The 26,620-nt window shown below is 44.5% G+C and overlaps 1 protein-coding gene across 3 annotated transcripts in view; it reads right to left on the bottom strand.

Annotated features, from left to right (window-relative positions):
* Positions 1 to 26,620, bottom strand: part of Mthfd1l (methylenetetrahydrofolate dehydrogenase (NADP+ dependent) 1 like) — a 189,369-nt gene that overhangs the window by 149,012 nt on the left and 13,737 nt on the right. For all 3 annotated transcript variants that reach the window (XM_036169039.1, XM_036169040.1, XM_036169041.1), the window contains exons 6-8: positions 24,903 to 25,003; positions 23,281 to 23,417; positions 7,819 to 7,930 (exon numbers count right to left, since the gene is read on the bottom strand). In XM_036169039.1, the coding sequence (XP_036024932.1) occupies positions 7,819 to 7,930; positions 23,281 to 23,417; positions 24,903 to 25,003 (350 nt within the window). The remainder of the gene's footprint in view (positions 1 to 7,818; positions 7,931 to 23,280; positions 23,418 to 24,902; positions 25,004 to 26,620) is intronic.

Raw genomic sequence — 26,620 nt, 5'->3', positions numbered from 1 at the left:
TTTCAAAGTAATCACTTGGAGTCTTGTTTTGTTTTTGTTTTGAGACAGGGCCTCACCAGGTAGCCCTGACTGACCTGGAACTCACTATATGTACAAGCTAGCCTCAAATTCACAGAGATTTGCCTGCCTTTACCTCCCAAGTTCTGAGACTGAAAGCCTGTTCCACTATTCCCAGCATAACTGTGGCGTTTCTTCCAGTGTGTATGTCTATGTGTCCACACGTGAGTGTATTTATGTGTATGCTCAGGCACACATGAACCAGAGGCTGGGCTTTGGTGTCAAGTGTCTTCCTCAATCACTGTTTATGGAGGAAGGATGTACTGCTGGATCTGGAGCTCACTAACTGCTAGGCTAGCTGGCCAGCTTGCTGCTGGGATCCTCTGGCTCTGCCTCCAGAGCTGTGCTGCTGCTGTGTCCACTGGCTTTCCGTAGGCGATACAGATCTGAACCCTGGTCCTGAGGCTTTTGTGGCAAATGCTTTATCCAATGAGTCACCTCCCCAGATCCATAGATTCGTTTTTTTTTTCCTTTTTTCTTTTTTAAATTATCAAAAGAAAATGCCTGCAATGGAAATAGGAGCTAATTTGCATCAAAAACTACTATGGTTCAGGATATTAACTTTAGGGATTATCTGGTGCTACTCAGGGTCTGGGGTGTCCCGAAATGCCCACATGGAAAGGGCTGTGTCAGTCTATGGCTCTACTGGATGTGTTGGCATTTTAGGAAGGTGGTACCTAGTGGGAGGAAGCTGGGTCACTGGGGTTATGCCCTGGAGACTCCAGATCCTCCCATTTCCTGTTTGTTTCCCTGTCATTGGTACCATTCTGCCTGAAGCAACAGGGCTTGGTAATCCTGGCATGAACTCCTGGAAACCATGAGCCGAAACAGACTTTCTTCCTTGTCAGTTGATTTTTTTTCTCAATAATTCCCACAGTAGTAGAAAGCTGACAGACATCCCTGATTTTCAAATTTGGGGAGCATCCCTAAGAATTCCACTTTCTCCTCTTTTAGTTAGCAATTATAAAACTTACTAAAAGAAAACACACATGTAAAATGCTTTGACCTGTACCCTCTCTTAGAGGGGAAAAAAATGCAATGCTTTTAAATTAAATAATTTTCCTCTGTTTCTGGACCACTCAACTCTTAAATTATCCACTCTGCTGACAGTCCTTTGCAAGAAATTGCACAAAACACTTAAGAGTATGTGTTTCATGATGTTTTATTGTCAAATGCATTAAGGGTGTTGGAAAACCATATCCCCCATGTATAGTTTAAAGATTAGCAATGCTTCGGCTCTATAAATCACATCTAGGCAGGGGACAAGAGTCAAAGGATGGGAGAGATTTGTTTTGCTTTGTTTTAACCACTAGAGACCTGCTCTTCCAATCCTGTCCAACTACTATGGATAAGAAAAGCGTACTGCTTGTTCTCCTGTCTTTAAGCAATGGACAATTAAGACAGCTACATTCCAGGGGCTGGTATCCATTTGTAAATGCATGTTCCCAGAACATAAGGGTCACAGCTGCACGGTAAAGAATTCTTATCACTTTAGGCTCTTGCACAACACAGGGCTCAGGAGGAGAGAGGCTATGCTGTAGTTTTGAAAAGCTACAGGAAAAGCTGCTATGTCCAAACCAGCTCGTTAATGACTTTCAGGCATGATGAACAGTGTGAAGAGCAGGTATATGCAAAACAAAACACCTTCCTTCCAGCCATAACGGCAGCTGTTGGCAGGGAACTAAATCTAGGAGAATACAATGCCACGATTGGACCAGACGTCATGAGGAGTTCATGGAAGGCCGCAGCAAGAATGGATAGAGTGACGGAGTCGAGGGAGCTGTCACTCTAAAGCTAACAGAAGCCTGTGACCAGTCAAGCCTTTGCTTCGGCAGGGACCCGGCTCTAACCGTAATTTACACTCAATTAATGACACTCAATAAATACCAAAAGATGCAGCTAAAGCTGTAGGTGTCAGGGCACCAGATCTGCTCACAAAAGCTGGGCAAGTTGACTATGTTCACACACAGGGCTGACCTTAGCCTTTTAGGCACAGTGAGTGGACAAAGGCTTGCCATCTAATTCACACATACTAGACAAGTGAGTTATTGCTAAGTCGCAACAGGGCTCTTCACAAGCTCACACACACACACACACACACACACACACACACACACACACACACACACACTTTGCAAGAGTCTTACAGAGACCAGCAGCTCTCTTCTGGAAGTGGGTGTCTAAATTTCAGCACTGCTTGGGGTATCATTTGCTTTTCCTTCTATCAGATTCAGATAAAACTTTTTTTTTTAATGGAAAAGTTTATGATAGGGTCAGAGGAGACTTTTATTTGATTCTGTGTACTTATTTATCGGGCAGATTTGCTTTTATAAATTTTGCATTCTTTCTGGAGTAGGGATAAACATCGAGCCGGAATGGACTGCAGAGACTTTGAAACCATGAACATGGAGGGGCTCAGTGAAGCAGGAATTCATTCTCAGTGCATTTTAATGCCAATGATACTTGAGAAAGGAAAGCACTGTTTCAGCACCCTCAGGTGTGAAGGAAGGACTCCTCCTGGAAGCTGTCACCAGGCTGGGGGTATCCATGCCTGCAGCAGGGCCTGTCCCAAAGCAAGGATGGATCTTTCCACTTCCCACCAAACACTCCCATTTAACTCACGGCTTCTCCCGGGCAAGTCACTTTAAAAGATGGAGTCCCATTTATAATGTTTTAAAATGATGAGAACCAAAATATGTGCAGAAAGAAAAGTCAAGGCTTAAGTGTTATGCTGCTACCCACAAAAGTCAGAGCAGCCCCTTCCTGGAGTATCCTGGGATGTGTGACAGACCACAAGGTTAAGACAGCCTTCCTCCCTCACGGCTCCCCCACCTCAGGACCTGGCTTTGACGCAGTGGCAGCCGGTGGACTACCTTTCTATTACAAACCTATGAATCCACAGACAACTCTTTCAGGGTTTTGCTCTCTAGGACGGCAAGCTACTCCAAAGCCAGAAGAGCTGAAAACTGGGAATTATTACAGATAATCCTTAAACAAAACACTGAGTTGTCGTTAGTTTTTCCAGTTCCATACACTAAATTTGTGAAATGGTGACACACAGTGCAGGAGCCAGAGGGGAGCCTCTAGTGAAAATTTATGAGGTGAGGGTGTCCTCGAGAGCGGTCACCATCATTTCAACCATTTGGATCCCACTATCAAATCACAGAATGTGAGTTATAAAAGATGAAAATAATGTAAACATTAGAATTAACTTATCTAACTTTGCAACCTCTAAGACCAAATTAAGGAGGAATTAAGACACTACATGCATAAGACACTAAATGGCTTTTTTTTTCTTTTGAGAAGCTCTCGTGTATCCAAGGCTGGGCTCAGACTTCTGGTCCTCTGCCTCCACCTCCCTAGGGCTGGGATTCCACATCAGATGTTATGCCAAGGTGGGGATCGAATCCAGGGCCCTGTGTGTGCTAGGCAAGAACTCTACAAACTGAACTACATCCCTAGCCCAGGCTTAAATCCTTTCAAAGGTAACCAACCAACTGAACATAGTGAGAATGAATTGAACTAGAAAATTGGCAGTATATCTCAGGGATAGATCTAGGAGAGGAGGAGAGCCGGGTAATACAGACATGGATCTCAGAGTAGAGCAGATATCTCATGGACAGATGTGGGGGTGGGGAGTGGAGGACCAGGCAATACAGACATAGAGCAAAGCTCAAGAGTTAGAAGGAAGCATCTCATCTTATTCCAAATACAAAGGATGATTAAATCCCAGGTCTGGCCCAAGTTCACTGAAGCTGCCATCATACTCCTTCAGAAGTATGATGTACCAGAAGTAGTCTCCCGGCCTTCTTCCTCCCCTGGGCATAACTTCCAAGAAAACACATACACCCTGCTGCTGTGACGTCAGTCCTGTGCGTGCTGGAAATTTGGCGGAGGGAGAGGGGTGCAGAGCGTGAACCAATATTCACTAGTAGCTAGTAGGAGAAAGGCACTGCACCTGAGTTAGCCTGTCATTTACTTGGCCCAGCCTCGTCCCCCATTCCTATTGATCCCCAAGAAAACAGAGGATTGGAAAGCTGAAGTGATTTCCTCCGAGCCACATGGCCAAAAGACAGTATAAAGAAGAGCTTAAGAAAAAAAAATTAGGGTGTGCATGTTTGTGGGGGGTGGGCAGGTGGAGTGAGAGATGGCTTGGAGGTTAAGAGCATGTACTGCTCTGAGAGAGGACGGCAGATTGATGGTTCCCAATACCCACAGTGGATGATTCACAACCACCTGTCATTCCGGCTCCAGGGGGCATCCAAATTCTCATACTTCCGGGAGCACCCACATACTCTCTCTCATACACACAATGAAAGAGAAATAAACAAAAGCAATTCTGAAGAAAAGGGTCAAAGAACTAAGTCCGATATGTGGTACATCCCAGTAACCTCAGCCCCAAGAGGCTGAGGCAGGAGGATGGAGAGTTCAAAGTGGGCCTCAGCTAAACAATGAGACGCTGTCTCGAAAACAAAACCATAACACCTCACACCAGTGAAATAAGTGTCTCCTCTTTGAATGACATAACTCCAGATCCATGTGTGCCTTTTCCACTACAGCAAACTGTCTCCCTTCAGGGCCATGGAAGGGAAAGCCCAAGGTCCCTCTGGAAAACCTGGTTTATTACCCCGAGTCCTGGGAGACAGCTCAGGACCTTTTCTCTCACGCCACACTAGACACCACATTTTACGCGTGAGAGGACTCTGCAAACTTGAGGAAAACACAGAGATGTTGTTGTTTGACCTTGTTCTCTGGAGCCAAGACTGAAGACCAGATTCTCTGTCTGTTCAGTACAGCCGTTCCCATATCTTACAATGTGGTGTACAAAATGGCTGTACGGAGGGCAAATTCTGTTCTTTAGCTCCGAAATTACAGCATTTCTTCCTTTAAAAATATTTCTTAAAAGCCGGGCGGTGGTGGCACACATCTTTAATTCCAGCACTTGGGAGGCAGAGACAAGTAATAAATAAAGCAGTTGACCTTATAGCCAGAACCCAGAATTTCTGTGTCTAAATTCCACATATTCAGTTCATGTAATAGGGAATGAAAGACCTGGATAGTCAGGTCTAACTGTTCTCGGAGCACAGCTTCAGGGACATCAACCATCAGGAAACTCTCCCCTAGGATTAGGTATCAATTAACGCCTCTGCAGAGTCACGGCACATAACCTCCCAGAGCCTGTCTACCCGGGGCATCAGGGCAGAGCTGCATGATCAGGATGAGGATGAAAATCTCACAAAGAGCCTCACCTTTACCCAGCCAGTGTATTAAAACAAATCTGACCTTGAGTTTAAACAAAAGTACTCCTCTCTTTAAGAATGATTCCAAAACAATCTACTCATTTGTTTCAAGTGGCAAGATTACAAAGAAAGAGCAGGAGGGAAGGGACCTTTTTACAACTTCCTCATGGGTTAAAGTCTCCATAGTCATCCAGGTCACTACATGAGAACTTCTGACCATTTAGAATGTGCTACAACCATGAGCAGCACTTGAAAATGGCCGTGCATCGTATCCGCATACTGTCCTGTCAGCCCTGCGTGTGAGCAGGACAAGCTAGCTCCAGGAAGCATCTCTATTGCAGCCACAGTACAGGTCTGGGGCGGTGCTCACGCGCTGGTGGTCAACACTCAGCCTCTACCGAGTGCCCGCTATGGGACCAGGCACTATCTCGTTCATGTGACATTCCAAAACCAACAAGAAAAGGATTACAGAGGGACCAGAAAAATTTAAAATAAACTAGCTGCAATTATTCTACTTACAGAATAATTAAACCAATATAGAAGGCTTGTCGTTTTTTATGCTCTCCTAAGTATTGAAACACTAACTTAATTAATTTTTTTTTTTTTTTTTTTGGTTTCTCAAGACAAGGGTTTCTTTGTGTAGCTTTGCACCTTTCCTGGAACTCACTTTGTAGGCCAGGCTGGCCCCAAACTCACAGAGATCCACCTGCCTCTGCCTCCCAAGTGCTGGGATTATAGGTGTGCGCCACCACCACCCAGCTAACTTAATGTTTTTTTAAAGAAAAATTTTTAAAATTATTCTTTGAGAATTTCATATATGTATATAATCCCACACCAACTCCTCAATAAAACCTATTTACTTTTATTAATTATTACTATTATTGCTTGTTTGTTTGGTTTGAGACAGGGCCTCACTATGTAGCCCTCGGGTGGCCTGGAGCTTGGTATGTAGAGCAGGCTTGCCTAGAACTCATAGAGATCCACCTGCCTCTGTCTTCTGAGTGCTGGGATTAAAGGTGCAATATCTTTAGACATAGCTTTATCAAAACCAAGAGCTCTAAAAGAAACATTAAAGAGTTTTCCTTATAGAAAACATATCATTTTTACATAACTGCAGAGATTAAAGACAGCCCAAAAGAATACTGAAGTAGATTCTGTCTCCAGCTAGAATGGTACCAAAACTGTTCTCAGTATAAATGCTAACAAAAACCAGCAGGTAAATATTCTTGCAAAGAATACAAAATCACAAAAAAGCAGAAGGAGGGTATTATAACTAAGTTTCCTCACCTAAGATGCTGAGCCGAGTCTACCACAGACATCATTTATGGGTTAGATATTTTCTTACGGGACAAATAAACATTGCATGCATGTCTGTAGGAAATATGGCATGTAGTTTATGGGTTTTTATAGCACAAGGGATAGCACTCAGAGCTTCACACAGGCCTGAGCTACCTTCCCCAGCCTCCACACAGCATGCACTTTATTTTGCTTAAGTTTTAAAAATTACATTTATTTATTTATATGTATGTATGAGGGTGTGCATGCCATGGCTGTGGTTTGTGTGTGTGGAGGTCAGAGGTCAACTACATGGAGTTGGTTCTTTCTTCCACAAGTTGGGCCTGAGGATAGCATGCATTCAGGTCATCAGGCTTGGTGGCAAGCACCCTTACCCACTGAGCCTACCAGCCGAGCCGCGGCTGCTCTCTCTCACCACTGCACCTCTGTATGCTCCACTTCTCCGTGTGCTTTTAAAGCCAGAATGTTTCAGGGGTGCCTGGGAGGGGAACTCTGGAGACATAAGGCTCATCTTCATTCCGACCCTCCCAGTAACTCCGTTTTTCCTGATGCTTTTTACAGAGGCGCTGCCAAGAATCTTTGACCAGGAAAGCCGCCGCCAGGTCTAGTCTACCTCACACATATCCAGATTGTCCCCTTGAGGTCACAGGTCATGGGTGGGGTGGGGGCGGGGGGCACACCTCCATTGACATCTTGGTCTCTCTGCTCACAACATGAAGCTGGTATCAGAAAGGCCCAAAGGTAGGCACATCCACAGTCCAGTTGCCTGTTCTCCACACTCACGCTGACAGCAGTCAGCATCTCAAGAACACATTGTGGGGGTTTGAAAGAAAATGAACCCCGAAGGGAGTGTCACTATGAGGACGTGTGGCCTTGTTGGAGGAAGTGTGTCACAGTGGGGGTGGGCTTTGAAGTCTCTTTTGCTCAAGCTTTCCTCAGTGTGACTGCCTGTGGACCTCCTGCTGCCTGCAAGATGTAGGACTCTCAGCTCCAGCACCACATCTGCCTGCACTCGGCCATGCTCCCCTTCATGACCAAAATGGACTGAACCTCTGGAACTGTAAGAGAGCCACCCCAATTAAATGTTTCTTTGTAAGAGTTGCCATGGCCGTGGTATCTCTTCCCAGCAATATAAAACCCTAAGATACACATTCTTTTCTGAAGAAGCAAGGTGACCATTTCCCCACAGCACTGCTCCCTGCCCCACCAAGGTGAAGCTATTTACCTGACAAGACGTCATGGAAGCAATGGAGAACGGTGGTTCCTGATGGGATCCACGCAGCAGGGATCTCTTCTGGCTTAGGCGAGCCAAAGACCACAATGTCTGCCTCTTGAAGCTAAAAGGAGAAAAAGAGAGAAAACCACACACATTAATCTATAGCATAAAGACATGACTAACTTCTGATGTCACAGGACTCCAAAGTAACAGACAATTTTAATAAAAGAGTCTGAGATTTGTTCTAAACTATGGGCCTGGCTAAGACCTTGAACCAATAAGCATATCTCAGTATAAGCAGAATACGACTAACACATCTTTTTTTTTTCTTTTTTATGGTTTCTTTCAGACTTTTCTTTGTTCTTCTTTCACATTCTCTATTCTTTATTTTCCTGGTGATTTCCTCCTCTCATTCTTGATGTTTTCCTTCTAATTCTCATTCTTGAGGTTTTTCCTTCTCACTCATTTTAACTCTATTCTTTCCCTTACAGCTTCTATATAGAGGCAAAATCTTTAAAGGTAATATAAAAATTACAGTGTTGGTTACATTCTGTTTTTCAAGTGAGTGATTATAACAACTATCCCATCAGAAAGAAAATGCGACTTTAAGAGCATTGTCATGGAGGTCAGTCACCTCAGTGTATACGCTACATAAGTCTTAGTTCCATGTACCACCACTCTATAGATTAATCATGTTCAGAAGGAAACAGGATTGGGAAATCAGCTCAGTATGTAGAGAGCTTAAGTGCAAGTATGAGGACCCAAGATCAAATCTCCAAAGCTCACATAGAACCAGACCTGGTAGTGTAGCTGTAATACAAGTGTGATAACTATGGCACGTCAGGTGGTGGAGAAACTGGTGGGTCAGCTAGACTAGTGTGGTGGTATTGTGTTCCCTGAAATATTGTGTGTTCCCCGAAATAAACTTATCTGGGGTCAGAGAGCAGGACGGCCACAATATTAAACATGAGGATAGGCAGTGGTAGCACACGCCTTTAATCCCAGCACTCGGGAGGCAGAACCAGGTGGATCTCTGTGAGTTCAAGGCCACTTTGGAAACAGCTAGGCATGGTGACACACGCCTTTAATCCCAGAAAGCAAGCCTTTAATCCCAGGGAGTGGGGGCAGAAAGAGAAAGATTATATAAGGCGTGAAGACCAGAAACTAGAAGCATTTGGCTAGTTAAGCATTTGGCTGGTTAAGCATTCAGGCTTTGGAGCAACAGTTCAGCTGAGAGCCATTGGGATGAGGACACAGAAGCTTGCAGTCTGAGGAAATGAGACCAGGTGAGGAACTGGCGAGGTGAGGAAGCTGTGGCTTGTTCTGCTTCTCTGATCTTCCAGCATTCACCCCAATAACTGGCCTTGGGTTTGATTTTATTAATAAGACTTTTAAGATTCATGCTACAGACTAGGGCACACATTGGCAATATATCAAAGAGATCCTGTCTCAAACAAGACGAAAGGTGAGCCCCGGACCTCGGCACACTTTCTGTGGCCTCACACTTGCACAAGCATGCACACGTTCTCACAAACATGTACACACACACACACACACACACACACACACACACACACACACACACACTTGGAGAAAGAGGGAGAGAGACTTGAAAAGAAACAGAAGGAAATAGATATCTCTGCTGAAATAACTGCCTGAGTAGCCAGTCCTCCTGCTCTGCACTACATGGCCATGACACAGTTAAACTGCACCGAGACTCGTGGAGCCAACATCTCCAGCAATCTGACCAGGTCAAGCTATACATGATCTCTGCAGACAGGTCTGAAAAGCAGCTAGAACTTGTGGGTGACGTTATATGCAGGGGAAACGTGTTCTGATGAGAAACACGATTGTAAACATCTGTTTCAAAAAGTCATTTCTCATTTACATACTTAAATGACTGTCATAAATCCAACTACAGCAATCCTCGAAGGAAATGCAAATGTTTAAGGCTGGCTCCAGAGCAGCAGATAAGAAACATCTTTTTGCTAGATCTTCCTGACTGAGGATAGCGAAACCAGAACACATTAAAATGCTTCTTGAAAGGATGTCTAGAAGAACAACGCTGAGGTGTTCATTTTGGGAAAAGCCAGGGACCATAGCTTCGTACTAGTCCCCTAAGACCCCTCAGATTCCTGCACGTGGTGTCTTTGATACAATCCATTCTTTTCATTACCTATAAATCTTGAGTTTTATTCCAGTTCCTTAGCTACGTACATACATACATTGATAAAGCGGCTGTGCTAAAAAGCAATCACGGGGCAGTTAATCCCACACAGAGGGGCAAAATCCCCTCCTTCACCATGATCACAGTATAGATGCTAATTCTTTCTGGAAAGAAAAAGGGCTAGATGCTTAAATCAATAAATAACCTACTGAGGATGGGGCAAGATTTTAATGAGCTCAAATTCAAGGAGAATTATTGTCTCCCTGCTCCTGCTCCCCTCTCCCCATACAGGAAAGGCCCTGGCCAGAGCCTGGCTTGAAACTTTACCTCATAACAAAATATTGCTTTCCCTGTGGACTAGTGTAGCAGAGCTCAGAAGGAACCACCCACTCCCCAGGCAGAGGACCAAATGTTAAAACAATAGTAAGACACAGATACAGGGAAATGAATGTGGATCACGTGGGGTACAGTGTGGTTTAGGTAACAGGAAAACTATTCCAGTGATCCTCACTGGGGTGGTGGGGATATCAAATATGGAGGGCAGGAAGAAGGCAGATGGGAACTAGAAGCTTGCAGGAGAGCTTGGCATTTTCTGTCTAGCGAATGTAATGCATTCAAAGACAGGAGACTGCAGCAAGAACAGCCCCGTCATCCTGACTGCAATGTGTTTTGGAGGGGAATACATAAAGGTCTTGTGCTTGATGGATTAAAGCTGGAACAGGTAAAACAAGACAAAATTAAACTAACCCCCCCCCCAAAAAAAAGAAAAAAAAAAACAAAAGTAGATGGGCTGATAAGCTGACTCCATGGGTAAAAAGGTTCCTGACACCGAGCCCGAAGATCTGAGTTCAAGCCCCGGTGTGAAATGACTCACACAGGTTGTTATTTTTTTTTAGCTCCACATACATGCTGGGCCATGTGTGCCATCGCCCCCCCCCCCCCAGCAGTAAATACATAGGTATGCATTTTTTTTTTTTAAGTTGAAAGCTTTATTTGAAGAACTTGGCTTTCTGGCACCTGAGAGTTATAAACCTTGCTTCCACATCTTTTGAATGTTACCAGCCCAGCTAAGAATATGAAGTTGAAATGAAGAACTCTATTTAAATAAACAAACAACACAAAACTCAACAGGTAACTGCTTTCACCAGCAGAGATACACTTTAAAAAATTATACTGAACAGTGTGACTAAATGAACTTTAGAACTCTTCATTGAAAAATGCTTATTCACCTAACTTTTTCTTTCCTTCTTCCTTTCTTCTTCTCTCTCTCTCTCTCTCTCTCTCTCTCTCTCTCTCTCTCTCTCTCTCTTAGGTAGCTGGGGGTATGATGGTAGATACCCGGTCCCTGCATACAGATGTTAGAACTGGGGTCTTCAGGATGGGAGACACAGGTAAACCACTGAGATAGGAAGAGGAGGAAACAGTCAGCTTTCAATAGTTCCTTACTTTCCTCCACACCGCTGGATGTAAGATGTACGAGTATTTAATGTCTGGATGGGCATGGCCCCTCAATCAGCACATGCATCATCCACCCACTGTCACACACACACACACCGAACAGGGGGGTACCGAGGGAACGGGAGGACCCACCCCATATGGTCTTTAACTTCTAGCAAATGGGGGTACATTAGGCTCAGTGAGTGGCTTTACAGATCCTATAATACTCCATCCTATATAGATTCTCTACAGTGCTCCGGTAAGGAGAGAAGTGTCCATGAACATCCTGTGTAACATGGAGGTTCCTAGACTAGCTCTTAGCTCCCTCCTAAAAAGAACTGCACATTTGTTCTTTAGAAAGTCTCACTCTTATTTTAGAAACTGCCAATATTTCCAAAATTGCTGGTGTTTTCTTAACAACGGACAGGGATCTGGACAAGCAAAATTCCTGTTTAAAGAATAAAATATGCTCAGTTTAGTAGAGCTTGGAAAGAACAACAGCCTACAGGAGTAGTCAAGCAATGAAAAATGTAATTTAAAATCTAGGTCTCACAGTAACGTAACTGCCCTCACGGAGTCACATGTGGACACTGCACAATTAAGGTCTTATTTGCAGTGAAAATGTTTCACAGCTTGGTAAAGCACTCCCAGGATCACATAAAGTATATTATATGTGGGAATTTATTAGGATGCATTTTGTATTTTTTTGTTTTGTTTTGTTTTTCGTGACAGGGTTTTTCTGTGTAGCTTTGCACCTTTCCTGGACCTCATTCTGTAGACCAGGCTGGCCTCGAACTCACAGAGATCCGCCTGGCTCTGCCTCCCGAGTGCTGGGATAACAGGCGTGCGCCACCACCGCCCAGTGTATTTTGTATTTTTAAAAATTACCCTTCCTTGTTCTCCTTTTTAACTGCTATATATACATTTGTTTACATATACACATGTATGCATTATAAGCTAGGATTCGCATGAGAGAGAATGTGTGTGTGTGTGTGTGTGTGTGTGTGTGTGTGTGTGTGTTTTGAGAGTGGGTAACCTCTATTAATTTTATACATTCTAAATCCATCCATTTCCCTGCAAATTTTGTGATTTTACTTTTCGTTAGAGCTACAAGGGGAATCACTTTATATATGCAGCAGACTTTCACTGTCCATTCACGTGCTGACGGATGGCTCCTTTGGCTCCATTCCTCACTATAGTGATTTGAACAACAACAAAAAAACCCGAGCAGCTTGTTGCTGCTTTGAGACCTGTAACCAGAGCCTTCCTGTCAACTTGGATCCTTTCAGATAGCAATTGGGAAATTTATGAGACTACTCATTTGTTGTCCCCAAATCTCCAAGAGTAACCAGCCAGGAATCTGAAAACACCGAAACACACTCCCTGCCACCCCACTTAAGGTACAAGTCTAAAATTCATTGTTGCTCAATAAACCTAATTCCAAAGATGTGACAAAAACACAGAGGTGGTCAGACTGATCTATGCGGTGTGAGGTTTGTCTTAGGAAGATGTCTTAGGGGGTGAGCTTAGGATGGGCAGCGGGAGGGAGGAGATACACGTGGTACTGCGACATCTGAGGGGACTGGATGTTGGGGCTGGAACTGAGCCTCATGAGGGAGCAGTGGAGAAGCGGGGAGCCAGCGAGGACCCACCCCCATACAGAGTAAAGGCAGAACTAGAAGGCTGAGTAAGATCCCCAAGTTAATCTTTGGGGGGCACTGATGTTAATGAGTAAGAGGGGAGCTAAGGATGGAAATATGGTAAGGCACCGGAGTTAGGGAGAAAGGCTATGGCCCTGCAGGGTAAAGGAAAGGGGCGTGGCTGAGGTTTACACCATTCCTAGTCGCTACATAAACTAGAAGCCAAAAATACATTCCTGGCAACTAGGAATTGATGGGCAGTTTTACCATAGCAACCACTCCTGGCACACACTTCTCACTTGAGTAGCGTGTGCGGGCTGTGGATGGAGAGTTCCTTCTGGTGCCATTTTTCATTAGCAGGGTCCCTGTCTATTCATAAAATTTAAAAAACCTAGAATGCCTAACATCTGATTTGATTTGAAATTGGCTGACTCGAGGGCCATACCACCCCGAATGTGCCAGATCTCATCTGAAATTAGCTGAGCAAACACCATAAGGCTGTGCTCTGTATCAGCGAATCACCAGCCACATTCTCCTGCAATACTAAAACGAGGAACATGGAAAGAGCGGTAACGACTCTCAGACGTCAGGCCGTCAGATGGTTTCAGTCAAATGTCGTCAGGCTTTGGCAAGATAAGAAGACGAGAGTCGTAACAAAGTATTTCCCCCTCTCTGTGCCCACCCAGTGACCTCACCCTGGGAGAATTTTTTCCCCTTGTAGGAATTATGTGTATTTCTGTTGTCTACTCTCTCTTGTGATCAGTAAAACAGATTATTGGCTTTTAAAACCTTGAGGCTTATTTCATAAATCAGAATGACTGCAAGCCGAACGGGCAATAGAGAATTATACTTCTCTATCTACCAGCATCCCCCGAAGGATAATAAATGGCCTTCCTTTTCCTCAACTTTCCCAAGTTCAACTCTTACTTCATCATTCTAGTGCATAACTAAGCTATTCAATTATGTCCAAAGATGCTAGAAAAGACAGTTCATCTTCTTTGAAGTGAACTTCATATATCTAAGTTAGATAGGACTGGGTAGTGCAGTTGCTAGTGTGTTTATCTAGCATGCAGGAAGCCAGGATTCCCTAAAATCAGGCGTGGTAGCACACATCTATAATCCCTCAACTTGGGAGGTAAAGGGAAGAGGATCAGAAGCTCAAAGTCCTCCTTGGCTACAGAGCCGTGGTTCTTAACCTTCCTAATGATGCGACCCCTGAATGCAGTCCCTCCTGTGGTGGTGACCCCCAAACATAAAATTATTTTTATTGCTACTTCATAACTGTAATTTTGCTACTGATATGATCATAATCTAGGAGACCCCTGTGAAAGGGTTGTTCAGCACCCAAAGGGGTGGAGACCCACAGGCTGAGATCTGCTGCTATAGAGCGAGTTTGAGGACAGCTTGGGCAAAATGAGATTCTATTCAAACACACACACACACACACACACACACACACACACACACACACACACACAGAGGCTACTATACCACCACCACACCACCAAATACCCTAAAAGTCAGGGGAGATGATTTTTTTTTTAAAGTAGAAAACACAGCCTCAGATTCAGTAGTATATATGTTTTGAAAGATCATAAAGATAATTATTTTCTTCAGACTCCCGAGGGGAAAAAAATAAAGGTAGGGAGTGGGGGAGGCTGATAGAAAGAGGAGTGAGGGGGACAGGGAGGGAGAGGGAGAGTGGGTGTGTGCTGTGGTGAAGGTTGTGTGGGGGAGGGTGGGCCTTGGGCTGCACCTTCCGGCTGACCATATGTCTTCACGCACACAGCAGGCTCAAGTTCAGGTACATGGATGGTGCAGCGGGGAATGAGGCTTTGCATCGCCTGGCATTTATGTCTTCCAATACCCAACCTCCCCTCGCACATCTACAGATCAGATGTCTGCATCTGCTCTCTTGGAGGAACTCTCTGGGCCTTAGCTGTTCCCCTGACAGTTGAGGAATCCAGACACATGGCAGGTGGAGTCCTATCACCTGGACTTGGGCCGAGGCTCTGCTTTCCAGCGATGGTCAGGATCCAGGCCTGTGGTGAGCCTAATACCTGGTGTCTAGTGACTTGCATGCACACCCAAAAGACTAGGAAATGAGTATAGAAACAGATGTGCATAATCTCAGATTCTGGACAAGAGCATGCCATTAAAACTTTTCATTTTATATCCTCAGAAACCCACTCACATTGGAGAAGGGAAACACAAGTCAGGGACAAGTGGGCTAAAGTTGACATCCCCTGTTTCCTTCAGAACACAGCCCCAGAATCCAGCAGGACTGACGAGGGCACCCTGCTCGGCAATCTATACCTCACTTCCACACCTGGACGCTGATGACTCTGGGCTCAGCTGCGGTGGACCACAGGGGACTGCTAAGTGACATGGCTGACCTGAAAGCTGAACCAACCAAAACCCACGTCTGGAGAAACATCTCAGTCCCCAACCAGGTTTCACACAGAGAATGAGGCATGCTAGCAACATAATTCCACTTCTGATTCCTCAAACTGCCCCCTGCCCCCACAATCCCATGAATTGTTACACCACCATGTCTAATACTGTCGGAGAGAATGCATTCCATGTTTGAACATTTCTAACATAACCCATCAAGATTGAAATCAGAATAATTTGTCTATAGGATGTAGGGGAGGGTATTTAAAATGAGGGCAACTGTAAAGAGCAAGGTGGAGACAGACACCTCTCTCATTACATTTGCCCCACAAATTTACTCGATGGACACGCTGTTTCTCCCACATTTCAGTATCTCAGCTTACATGCCGAACCAGCTGAGGCTAATCAATCCGCTAATTTCCACGGTTCCACTTGACCTCACGCTTATTTGTCTCACTCTGTGCTCATGAATCCCTTTCTCAGCACAGTCTGATATTTTGGCTTTCAAAAAAGTTCCAATCAGCTCCGCCGTGGGTGTTGACAGGTCATGTGATCAGGCAGGAGAAAGTGAATAGAGTGGAAGCCAACATCTGAATGCACTTTGTCAAAGAAAGCTGAGCGGCCAGCACCCCAGGGGTCCATGAATACACACTCTGGAAAAGTGAGATGCTGGCTTAGCACTGGAACTATATGATACCCATTCCACACATGACAGGCATCATGCCATCACCCCTGGCTAGGTGTCGTCCCCACTCATTCAAAGGATGCACATCACTGTTGCCTAGTAGGGAGCCTGGAAGGTTGGTCAAACCCAAGGCCTAGGAGAAAGAGTTGCATTTAACTTTCTTCAGCTTGCCTATCTTTCAAGGTTGTCTCTGCAACCATAAAGAGTTGGAATGATTACACAGTTGCTGAGCTGAAGCTGAGCTGGACAGTGCTTTGGGTTCAGAGATCGGAAGTCACATGAGCATCTGGAATTAAGTACTTCATGCACAGAGGAGGAAAACATGGTAACTTCACTCTTCCCCAAAAGATGTATTTGTTTATTTATGAGCATGTACATGTACCTGCATCAGTCCATGCACACCACATGCATGCACAGATCTGTGGAGGCCAGAAGAGAATGTTAGGTATGGGGAACTGAACCTGAGTCCTCGGCAAGAGCCCCAAGTATCTGTTCTTAACTGTTATAATCTCCAGAAAGTCTCCTCTGAGCCTCAATCCTGTCTAACAGGGTACAAGGCTTGAAATCACTGAGACAACATTCATTGTGACCTGCCACTCAGCTAAGGTGACTGATGATCTGCTCGTATTAGTCTATATTGTTGTCCTAAAGTATGACAAGATCAGTCAGTCATATAACTCGATGACCCAGTCCACTCGAAAGGCTGGGAGGCCCCAGCTCTATCTCCCCCTAGCCTTTCATACACATGACACAATACATTTAGAAATTTCCAGTTTACATTTAAGCCCTTTTATTAGGCATACTGTGCACTAAGTGTAAACTTTGTGATAATGGAGTTCTGCTTCAAAATCCCAGTCACTTTTGAGCTTGGGATTCACTTTTGAAAATGTGAAAGATCCATGTTTTTCTTTTTTCTGTAAGTGCTGGCTTTCTAAGCATCTCCATGAAATGAGGAGAAAATGAGACTCTCAGAGAAAAATGAATTCAAACACGTGCTCTTATAGCTGGAGCACGTCTTCCCTATACAGCTGGGGATCCACCCTGCTCACCCCGGCTGCAGGCTATTCCCGTTGTATCTCCCCGCTGTGTTCTAACCATGATTTCAGTGGGACTCTCAAGGGAGCAGAGCTCTGGGATACCCAGCAATTTCTTTTTGTCCAAGGACAGGGTACCACTGTAAGCACCCAAGACAAAGCATCGTCTCACTCCAGACGGGGTTGGATACCAAGGTAAAATCCTCAGTGAGAAAGAGCGGACCACTCAGCCACGGCAAATTCCCAACAACGGGGCTATGGGCTGTCCGTCAGCTCCATCACTCTGCTGCCAAGGGGCCTGGGCAGATACATTTGTGTGGAGGAAAATGAGAAAAGGTGGGGTGGGGGTAGAGGGGTCCTCAGCCCTACTCAAATGCATACAGCTAAGACCCAAGTCTACACTCATTAGCACATGAAAAATGTGGACTACATTCAGCCAACCTCCTCTCCATTGTGGGATATCTATGGCAACGCACACTGCATCTCAAAGTCTGAAACTTGACACATGACAACAAGTCAGCAAATTTCTTAACTTTCAGTGACATACTCCAGTGGGCATAACTACTGAACAGAGGTCCCTTCTGTTCTCTGCAAGGCTCCAGGAAGTCCGATCTCAGTTCTTCATGCTGGCATCCCCCGGAGACTCTCCGTGTCATCACTATCTGTATCAGCTCATGTGCAGTTACTATAACAAAATGCCCAAGACCGGTGATAGGTGGAGTTGGTGTCTAACTTTTTCAGGTTCAAGGTCTTAGTGCTGGCTTCTGCTTAGCTCTGTGCAAGGCCTCTGTGGTAGTCTGAATGAGAATAGTTCCCATAGGCTCATTCATTTGAGCACTTGAATCTGGCAAGGTGGTGTGAGCTTGTAATCCCACACCGAGGAGGCAGAGACAGGAAGCTCCCTGGGGCTCACTGGTGAGCCAGCACAGATTATTTGGTGAACTCCAGGACAGTGACAGACCCCCACCCCATATGGCAGACAGCTCCTGAGGATGACATGTGAGGCTGTGCTGCTGGTCTCCACACACACACATTCCCATACACACACACACACACACACACACACACACACACACAAAAGGGTGGAAGTGACCAAGTCATGATGGTGCTACTTCCCAGCTAAAACCAAGTGTCTCAGATTCACTACAATACCACTGTAACATGAAGGAATTAGAAGGAAAGTGCATATTAATTATTACACAGAGCTTCTTAGATATGTGGAAACAGTAATGTTCATCATCTTAGATTCTCTAGAAAAACCACAGCTATGGAATCCTCCCCTCAGAGTCGGGATGCGCTTCATCCCACAGAAGAGTTCAGGTGATTTATTTTCATAAGAAAAAAATACTTAAAAAAAAAATGTCTTTGTTTTTCAAAAATACAGCTACAACCAGCCAAAGTCTCCAGACAGCTGTGAAAACATTCAACTGCAGTGAAGGCCTCCTCTCTTCCCACAGCTGTTCAGCACAGGGCAAGGCTTATTTTCCTCTTCCACAATGGCTTCCAAACCCCAAATTCTAGGTTTTCAAGTGCAAAATATGGGCTGTGACTCAGTGGCTGCCAAGCTAAGCAAGCGCAAGTTTTGATTCTGTCAGAGGGAGAGAGGGGCGGGGTGGAGCCAACTATTGTTCTTGAATCGTCTTGAGTAGGCTGCCCCCATGTGGTGATTACTAAAAACACACATGGGTTTCATTCACTTCCAAGACCACAGTCCTGAAGTGTCTCAAAATCAGCAAGCATGGCATCCATCAATTCACCTGCCAAGCCACCATTCCAGCTGTGTCCTTCCATGTAGGACTCTCTAACCTGCCCCTCATTCCCCATCTTTTACCACGAGTAGTATTTATTTTTAGATATATTCAGCATATAGCAGTCCCCATTATTTTGGGGCAGGAATATATTCCGAGACCCCTGGTAGGTGCCAGAAGCCAGAGAATATACTAATTCCATTTACACCATTCATGGGTATACATGCACACTCACAACTTTCGGTTTTTCATCCAAAAGAAGGTGTTCAGAGTTTCTTTTTGGCTTCTCTGTCACATCCAAATTACCATCTTCACTACTTTCATGCTTTGGGGTCCTTCCTAAGTAGAGCAAAGGTCAGCCATATACAGGAGCTGTCACACTGCCACACTAGATCTGGTGCCCCAAAAGGGCTACTGAGCGACTAATAGGTGGGTAGCTCACAGTGTGAAGCTGGCAGACAGAGAGAAGGATGAAGGGTTCACCTGGGCAGGGTGAAGAAGGAACGCACCAAAGGTTCAGGAGCTCATTGTTCTACTCAGAATGGTAGTCTCGTGAGTAGCTTATTGTGGGATTTTCCACTGAATACTGTCAGCCCCGCTGATCCCTCAGACACAGAGAGCTAAAACTGAGAGTCAAGATTCTGCTGTAATTGTCACAGTTGATGCGCTAGTTCGTTGTTATTTTCTAAAATGAAAAGTTTTACACAGTATCTCAGACATGGAAAGTTATAATAATAATAATAATAATATTAATAATAGTAGTAGTAGTAGTAGTAGTAGCAGTAGTAATAATAATAATAATAATAATAATAGTAATACTACTACTACATACATACATACATACATACATACATACATACATACATACATACATGGCACTCATTGTCCAGATTAACAAAACAGGACAGTGGTGCCACTCCTGATTTTGAATCAGTTTCTCTAGATACATGAATGCTTGGAACTGGAAGGGTGGCTCATCAGTTAGGAGTGCTGGCTGACTTTGCTTTTCCACAGGACCTGGGTTTGATTCCCAGCACCCACATGGAGGCTCACAACTGACTGTACCTCCAGTCCTAAGGGATCCACTGCTGTCTTCTGGCCTCAGCAGGTACCACGTGCATGAAGCCCACAGACATACATGCAGGCAAAACACTCATAAAGTAAAAAGAAACACATACTTCCTCTTTTTTTTTTTTTTTTTTTTTTTTTTTTTGGTTTTTCGAGACAGGGTTTCTCTGTGCAGCTTTGCGCCTTTCCTGGATCTCACTCTGTAGACCAGGCTGGCCTCGAACTCACAAAGATCCACCTGCCTCTGCCTCCCGAGTGCTGGGATTAAAGGCGTGCGCCACCACCGCCCAGCCCATACTTCCTCTCTTAAAATAGAGGCTCTAATGTTAGAAAATAAGTCAAAATTATAAATGACTTTTAAAGTCTCAATTAAAATTTATAAACCAACGATTCCACTAAACTCAAATTTTATACTATGGAGCCAAGGTTGGCCTTGAACCAGTCTTCCTGACTCAGCCTCCTGAATGCTGGGGTTACGGGCATGTCACCGTGCCTAAACCAAGTTCCTTTCTAAATGCAAGAAGTCAGCTCCTACCCAAACTGTTTGGATATTGGACTGTGCCCCCGTACTGAGCATGGCAGGAGGAGCATTAGAAGGAAAGTGCATATTAATTAGTACACAGAGCTTCTTAGATATGTGGAAACAGGAATGTTCATCATCTTAGATTCTCTAGAAAAACCACCGCTATGGAATCCTCCCCTCAGAGTCGGGATGCGCTTCATCCCACAGAAGAGTTCAGGTGATTTACGTGCTGATAACTTGCTATTTTTTTTCTAGTTTTATATTTCATTCTTATACTCTAGAATGGTTATTCATGAGGAGCATGAATAGCAGTGCTTTATTTCTTTAATTTGAGACAGATTCTCTAGCCCAGACTGACCTTGAACTTCTGACATTCCTGCCTCCACCTCTACATATCTACCTCCTCTTCCTTTATAATATTTCATTTATGTTCACCCAACCCGGACATAGATAAACTCAAGCAAAAATGCTGAGCATTTTTCTTCAGTACATATAAGTAAAAGAATAAACATTAGATAATAAACATATAAGACACGAAACTCAGAAAGTCAAGGAAGGAGAGGGAAAGGAGATAGAGAATTAAAAGATTGATTGTTCCAGCCCACTGAGCCCTAATTCCAAGCCAGGTAGCCTGCTAATGCTTCCCATCGACCAACGGTCTCCTTTGGCATCACAAAGTCCGGGAAGAATGTGATGTGACGGCCTTCACCGCACAGTGAAAACTAACAAACTAACGGTCTTAGAAGTGCTCCCACTGGGGTGAATACCCAACCTGGCTCGGAGAGAAAGGAGAGAGAGAGAGACAGAGAGAGAGAGACAGAGAGAGACAGAGACAGAGAGACACAGAGAGACAGAGCAGGACAGGAACAGGACTGAGATGAGAAGAGAGAAGTCCTCAGCAGGGGGAGGAAGGCACCTCCTCCACTCCTCCCTCCCAAGGGGAAGGGGGAAGGCTCTTCACTGCCTTCCTCCATTCTCAAAGTCATGGCAAGGACCACAGAAATTCCCATGCTAGCTGTTTCCCATTTCCTTTCTCTAGTACTCCAAGGTGAGTGATAACTGTGGCGCGCGCACGCATGTGTGTGTGTGTGTGTGTGTGTGTGTGTGTGTGTGTGTGTGCGCGCGCGCATGTGCATCCACACTTATATCCAGCCAGAGGGGAACACTGGCTACCTGTCCTGTTCCATTGCTCTCTGTCATATTCCCTCCAGACAACGTCTCTGAATTGTACCAAGGCTGGCAGCCCGACCAGGTCCTCTTGTGACTACCACCTTAGCCCTGGGGGTATGGGTGCACGTGAATGTGTCCAGTTTCTTACGTGGTGCTGAAGTTTCAAACGCACGTCCTCATGCATGCTCAGCAAGTGGTCCTATCTACTAAGCCATCTCTCAAACCCCAAATCTGAGCTTTTGAAGAAGAAAAACAAAATGAGAATAATTTTACTATTAAAAGCAAGAGGAAAGAAGTCCCCTTGGACTTCCTCTTTCCCATCTTGCCCCATACCACTCTTCAGAGGTCCTGTTTTGTATCACACACATGCTGCTGTGTGTGTGTGTGTGTGTGTGTGTGTGTGTGTTTCCCTTTTGTTTTGTTGTGTGCTGGGATTGTAGCTAGGGCCATGTGTATCCTAGGCAACTGCTTTACCTTTGAGCTATCTCCCCAAACCCCTGATCATGTCTTCTTGTTTGTATGTCCAGGAATTTGTCTATGATATACGCAGATAGCAAAATGTCAGGGTCGTAAAAGTACCTTAAACTCTATGAAAGGACTTTTCAAAGGGCTTATTTCACTTTGAAGTCTTTATAGCAATTTGTCAGCTCTTAGACTCTTACAAATTTGTCAATATCTATACTTATGACTATTTACTTATGGCTGGCATGGCTGGTGAACACAGATCATAAGGAGCCGGGCAGCTTTTCCCAGGTCATCGAATCACCACATGCCCATGAATGGCCATCTGCTGTTTTTCTATCGATTATTTTTGGCTTATTGATTTCTAAGTCTTTTACAAGACAGCCATCACCAGCTAAATGTTTGCTGTAGACACTCCTAATCTGTGACTACCTTCTCACTTTTTTAAATGTAGTCTTGATGTAGGAAGACTCAGCCACTGCAGGTAGCACCATTCCCTAGGCAGAAGGGAAGAGGCAAGTCCAGAACAGTGTAAGAAGAGAAAGCCAGCAGCAGGCGAGCAAGCAACAATCCAAGCATTCGTTCCCTCTGCTCTTAACTGTGCATTTGATGCTTTTGTTCCTGCCTTGAGTTCCCCACCGTGATGGATTGCAATCTGAACTGTAAGTCAAAGAAACAACCCCTTCCCTAAAATGCTTTTTTGTCAGGGTATTTGTTACAGCTACAGAATTGAAACTGGGACAGTAGTTGGGTCCTGTTCTTTCTGATTATAGCTGGAGCTCTTCTTGTCTTATTTTGGCTAATCTATCCCAAGAACCAACTTTGGGCTCTATTAACTATCTCTCATAGACATTTGTTTTCACATTAATAAATGGCTCTTTGTTATTTTGTTTTGTTTTCTTTTTAAGATACGGTTTCATCTGTAGCCCAGGCTGGCCTTGAACTATGGTCTCAGTTTTCCAAATGCTGGGACTGTTGGAATAAGCCACGATGATAGGCTTTGCTTTTCATTATCTCCACCCTTCCCGATCACCCCCTCATCTTTGCTCCAACTTCCCGTTCAGTGTTCACAGTACACATTCCCAGTCTTTCTTTTTTTCTACTATAGGCGTTCAAGGTTGTCGAGTCCCATGTGACACCCACCTTGCCTTGGAGCTGAGGTGTTGTCCATGGGGAACTCATTGTCATGGACCCTTTCCTCTGGAAAAGGTATTGCAGGGCGGCTTCCAAGGGCCCACGAGCCCCGATCACCAGGACCTTCTTTCCATCCAACGTGACTCCTACCAACCAATGCAAACTCAGTATTAAAATCGCACCTCAGAAACTTCCTCCCAGATAGCTTTAACTGAAAGAACAACTTTTAAAATGTGGCTTTTCTTGGGGAACGCCTCAGAAGAGGGTGTGGAAAGATGATAAGACACACAGGTCAGGGAGGAGTGTTGCAGAACAATATCTTCTAGACGTGACAGACTGCTTTGCTCCCAAGGTCTCAAGAGCTGCACAAGACCAATCTAGTGAATATTCCAGCCACAGGTAGGTGCTCACAGGCCCCACTTCCAGTTGAGAAGCCACAGACCGTCGACAGACCATATATGTTTAGGCAACACTAATTGCACTCAGTAGGTTTTCTTTTCTTAAAGAACGTGAAATTGCCAGAGACACTGAGATGGAGGGGTCTGAGAGGAATTGGAGAGGAATGAGAGGTGGGTTTGATCAAAATAAAATAGTCATTGAAATAAGAAGGAAAGCAGACAAAAAAAAACAAACATCCAGAACTTGGCTGGCTCAGCAACACGGTGCACTGACCATGTGCGAGGAGAGGGCTGTAACCACCGGATTCTCCTCTCCTGCCTATGGTTCTAAGTCTTTCGGCTCATTTTCTTCCTACAGTTCCTTATGAATATATGACCAGCTGTAATTGGCCTGTAAGACCTACATGGTCTTTGGCCAAGACCTACATGACGGGATGCCTCGACCCATCTCACAGAGCTCATATTAGTGGCTCCTGACTACAGGATACAACTTGAAAGTTCATCTTTTGATAGAATGTCACCATGCATTTTCAGAATTTTGACTGCTGCATGCTTGAGGGTGGGGTGGGGGGGGGGGACACCTGCTTCTTTTCTCTTCAAACTGGGTTGAGAAAAGTTGAGTTTCTGTGTTCTCAGTTAGGAAGCCGTTAAATATATGAGCTGTCCCACGGTAATTATTAGATTCAGTAACCAAAAAAGATCAATCATCTGTCTCTATTTTCCTGGCACAGGAATACATGGTCAAAAGAAGAAGGAGAAAAATTAAATAGGTGCTGGCTACTGAAAAAGACCCACTTGTCACTAAATCTCCCCTGGGAGCTCTATGCAAAATCCACCTGCTTGACCTTGTCAGTTCTAATGGTGAGACTTACCTGTGTACCTACAGAGTCACAAGTTTGCTGATTCAGGAAACGTTTTTTTTTTTGCTCTGTTTATTTTGATTGTTTCTTGAGAGAAACTGATGTTTAAAATGTTAACATTCATTTGTATTTATGGGAAAATGCTTTCAATTAGTCTATTTACATCCCAAAATAAGAACTGAGAAAAGTCAACATTAAATAACACTTGGAGACTTCAACAACAACAAAAAAATCTAATGAGCAGTAAGTAGAAAATAGCATTTCTCTTCTATGTTTCATTTTTAGAATCTGCCAGCAACAAATCCTCACTGAAAAACAGACAGAAAACCCCAATACACAGAATAGATCATTCCAGAAGGAGGGATGGCCAGACCTGATTTCTCCACAAGCTCTACGGCAGCTCGGGCCAGAGGTGAGACAAAACACTCAGGGGCGTTGCCTCTCGCCAGCTTCCCCAGATTGACATCGGTCACCCTGGATCAGAGAGGAAAAGGACAAGTGAGTCACAAGTCAGCCAGTGTCGACGGTACAGCCTCAGTCCCAAATAACAGCACCCCAATGACTGACAGGCGCCAGAGATGCCTGCTTCTCAGAACAGTGCGGGAATCTCACTAGAACCCAGCACGAGGCCATGCGGGGCTGCGCTTCACACCTCCAGAGTCACTGTCAATGACTGCAGTGCCCTGACACCTGACACTCTGCAGTCCACTTTCAGAGCTCAGACTGTCTGTCACCCTAGAGACTCACAGGTTGACTTCTCCTTGGCTTTTTATCTCCGTGGGAAATTAAGGAAAAAACAAGGAACCTCAAACGTGCTATCTAGGGTTTCTGTGTGCCTTTCTCCACTCAAATCTAGAACAAAGAATTTAAACCGTTTGCCAAGGTGATGTGCTCTAGCCAGATTAGCAACAGAATGAAGGCTTTCAGAAGGTCTGATTCTCCCCTTGTATGAAAGGTCTGAAACTACATCCTCCTACCTGGGGGGGGCTTCCTGGTCCACTGTAGCAACTTCTCCCTTTATGACTACTATGGAATTGGAGGTTGTATCATCCTTCCAACCATCCAATCTATCCATACATACATTTCTCCATCCTGAAGAACTCAGTGCCTTACCTATGCACACTTTCCCACTGAATTACAAACATCCCAGCCCTTACAAAACAACGTTCTCACCCTTGTTTGGGGTCTGCCCTTGGTCATAAGGAAAGGATGTAGTAGAAGAAACCAGTGTAGTTCAGTGAGGTACAAAGCTCTCAGTTTGGCTGCTGACGGATACACTGGACAGAAGTCTAACTTTATAAATCTGTTTACAACCTTACAGTCCTAAAAACACCCTGTTGACTTGTCTACAGGTAAAAGTATTTCCCATGATTCTATATAAGAAAACGGAGCTTTTACTTCCTAGCAAACACACTGTTCCTCCATCGCAGGCTGGTGGCATTCACTATCCTATGATACTTACATCATTCCATGGCAGCTCACAAAACACCCAAAGGTCACAGTTCCTTCCCCCACCTCAAAATTTAATTAGAAACTGGTATTATAAGCCAGGCAGTAGTGGCACACACCTTTAATCACAGCACTCAGGAGTCAAAGGCAGGTAGATCTCTGAGTTCAAGGCTAGCTATGCAGAGAAACCCTGTCTTGAAAAACCAAAAAGAAGGGCTGGGGATTTAGCTCAGTGGTAGAGCGCTTGTGTAGTAAGTGCAAGGCCCTGGGTTCGGTCCTCAGCTCTGACAAAAAAAAAAAAAAAAAGAAAAGAAAAGAAAAGAAAAACCAAAAAGAAACTCATATCATCAATAAAAGCATTTGTTGTTATTTTTTTTTTCAACCAGTCTAGGAGTAAAGGAGGTTTCAGGGCTCCTATGGAATTAGGTCCCAGGGTTTCTTTCACTGTTTAGTGGAATTACCAGGGAAGATCATAACTGGCCAAAGACCAGAAAGACAGGAGCCTGTGGAGTGGGTACAATAGTGCAGGTTTAGCTCCAAACAGATGTATAGTTTCCAAGATACATGACTTTGGTTCGCAAAATTTTAAAACTTCTCAACATTCTAAGCTATTTAAAATAAATCTTTAAAACTAATTACTGA

Source organism: Onychomys torridus, chromosome 19, assembly GCF_903995425.1.
Source record: "Onychomys torridus chromosome 19, mOncTor1.1, whole genome shotgun sequence".
Lineage (NCBI taxonomy): Eukaryota > Metazoa > Chordata > Mammalia > Rodentia > Cricetidae > Onychomys > Onychomys torridus.
This window is presented reverse-complemented; position numbering and strand designations above follow the sequence as displayed.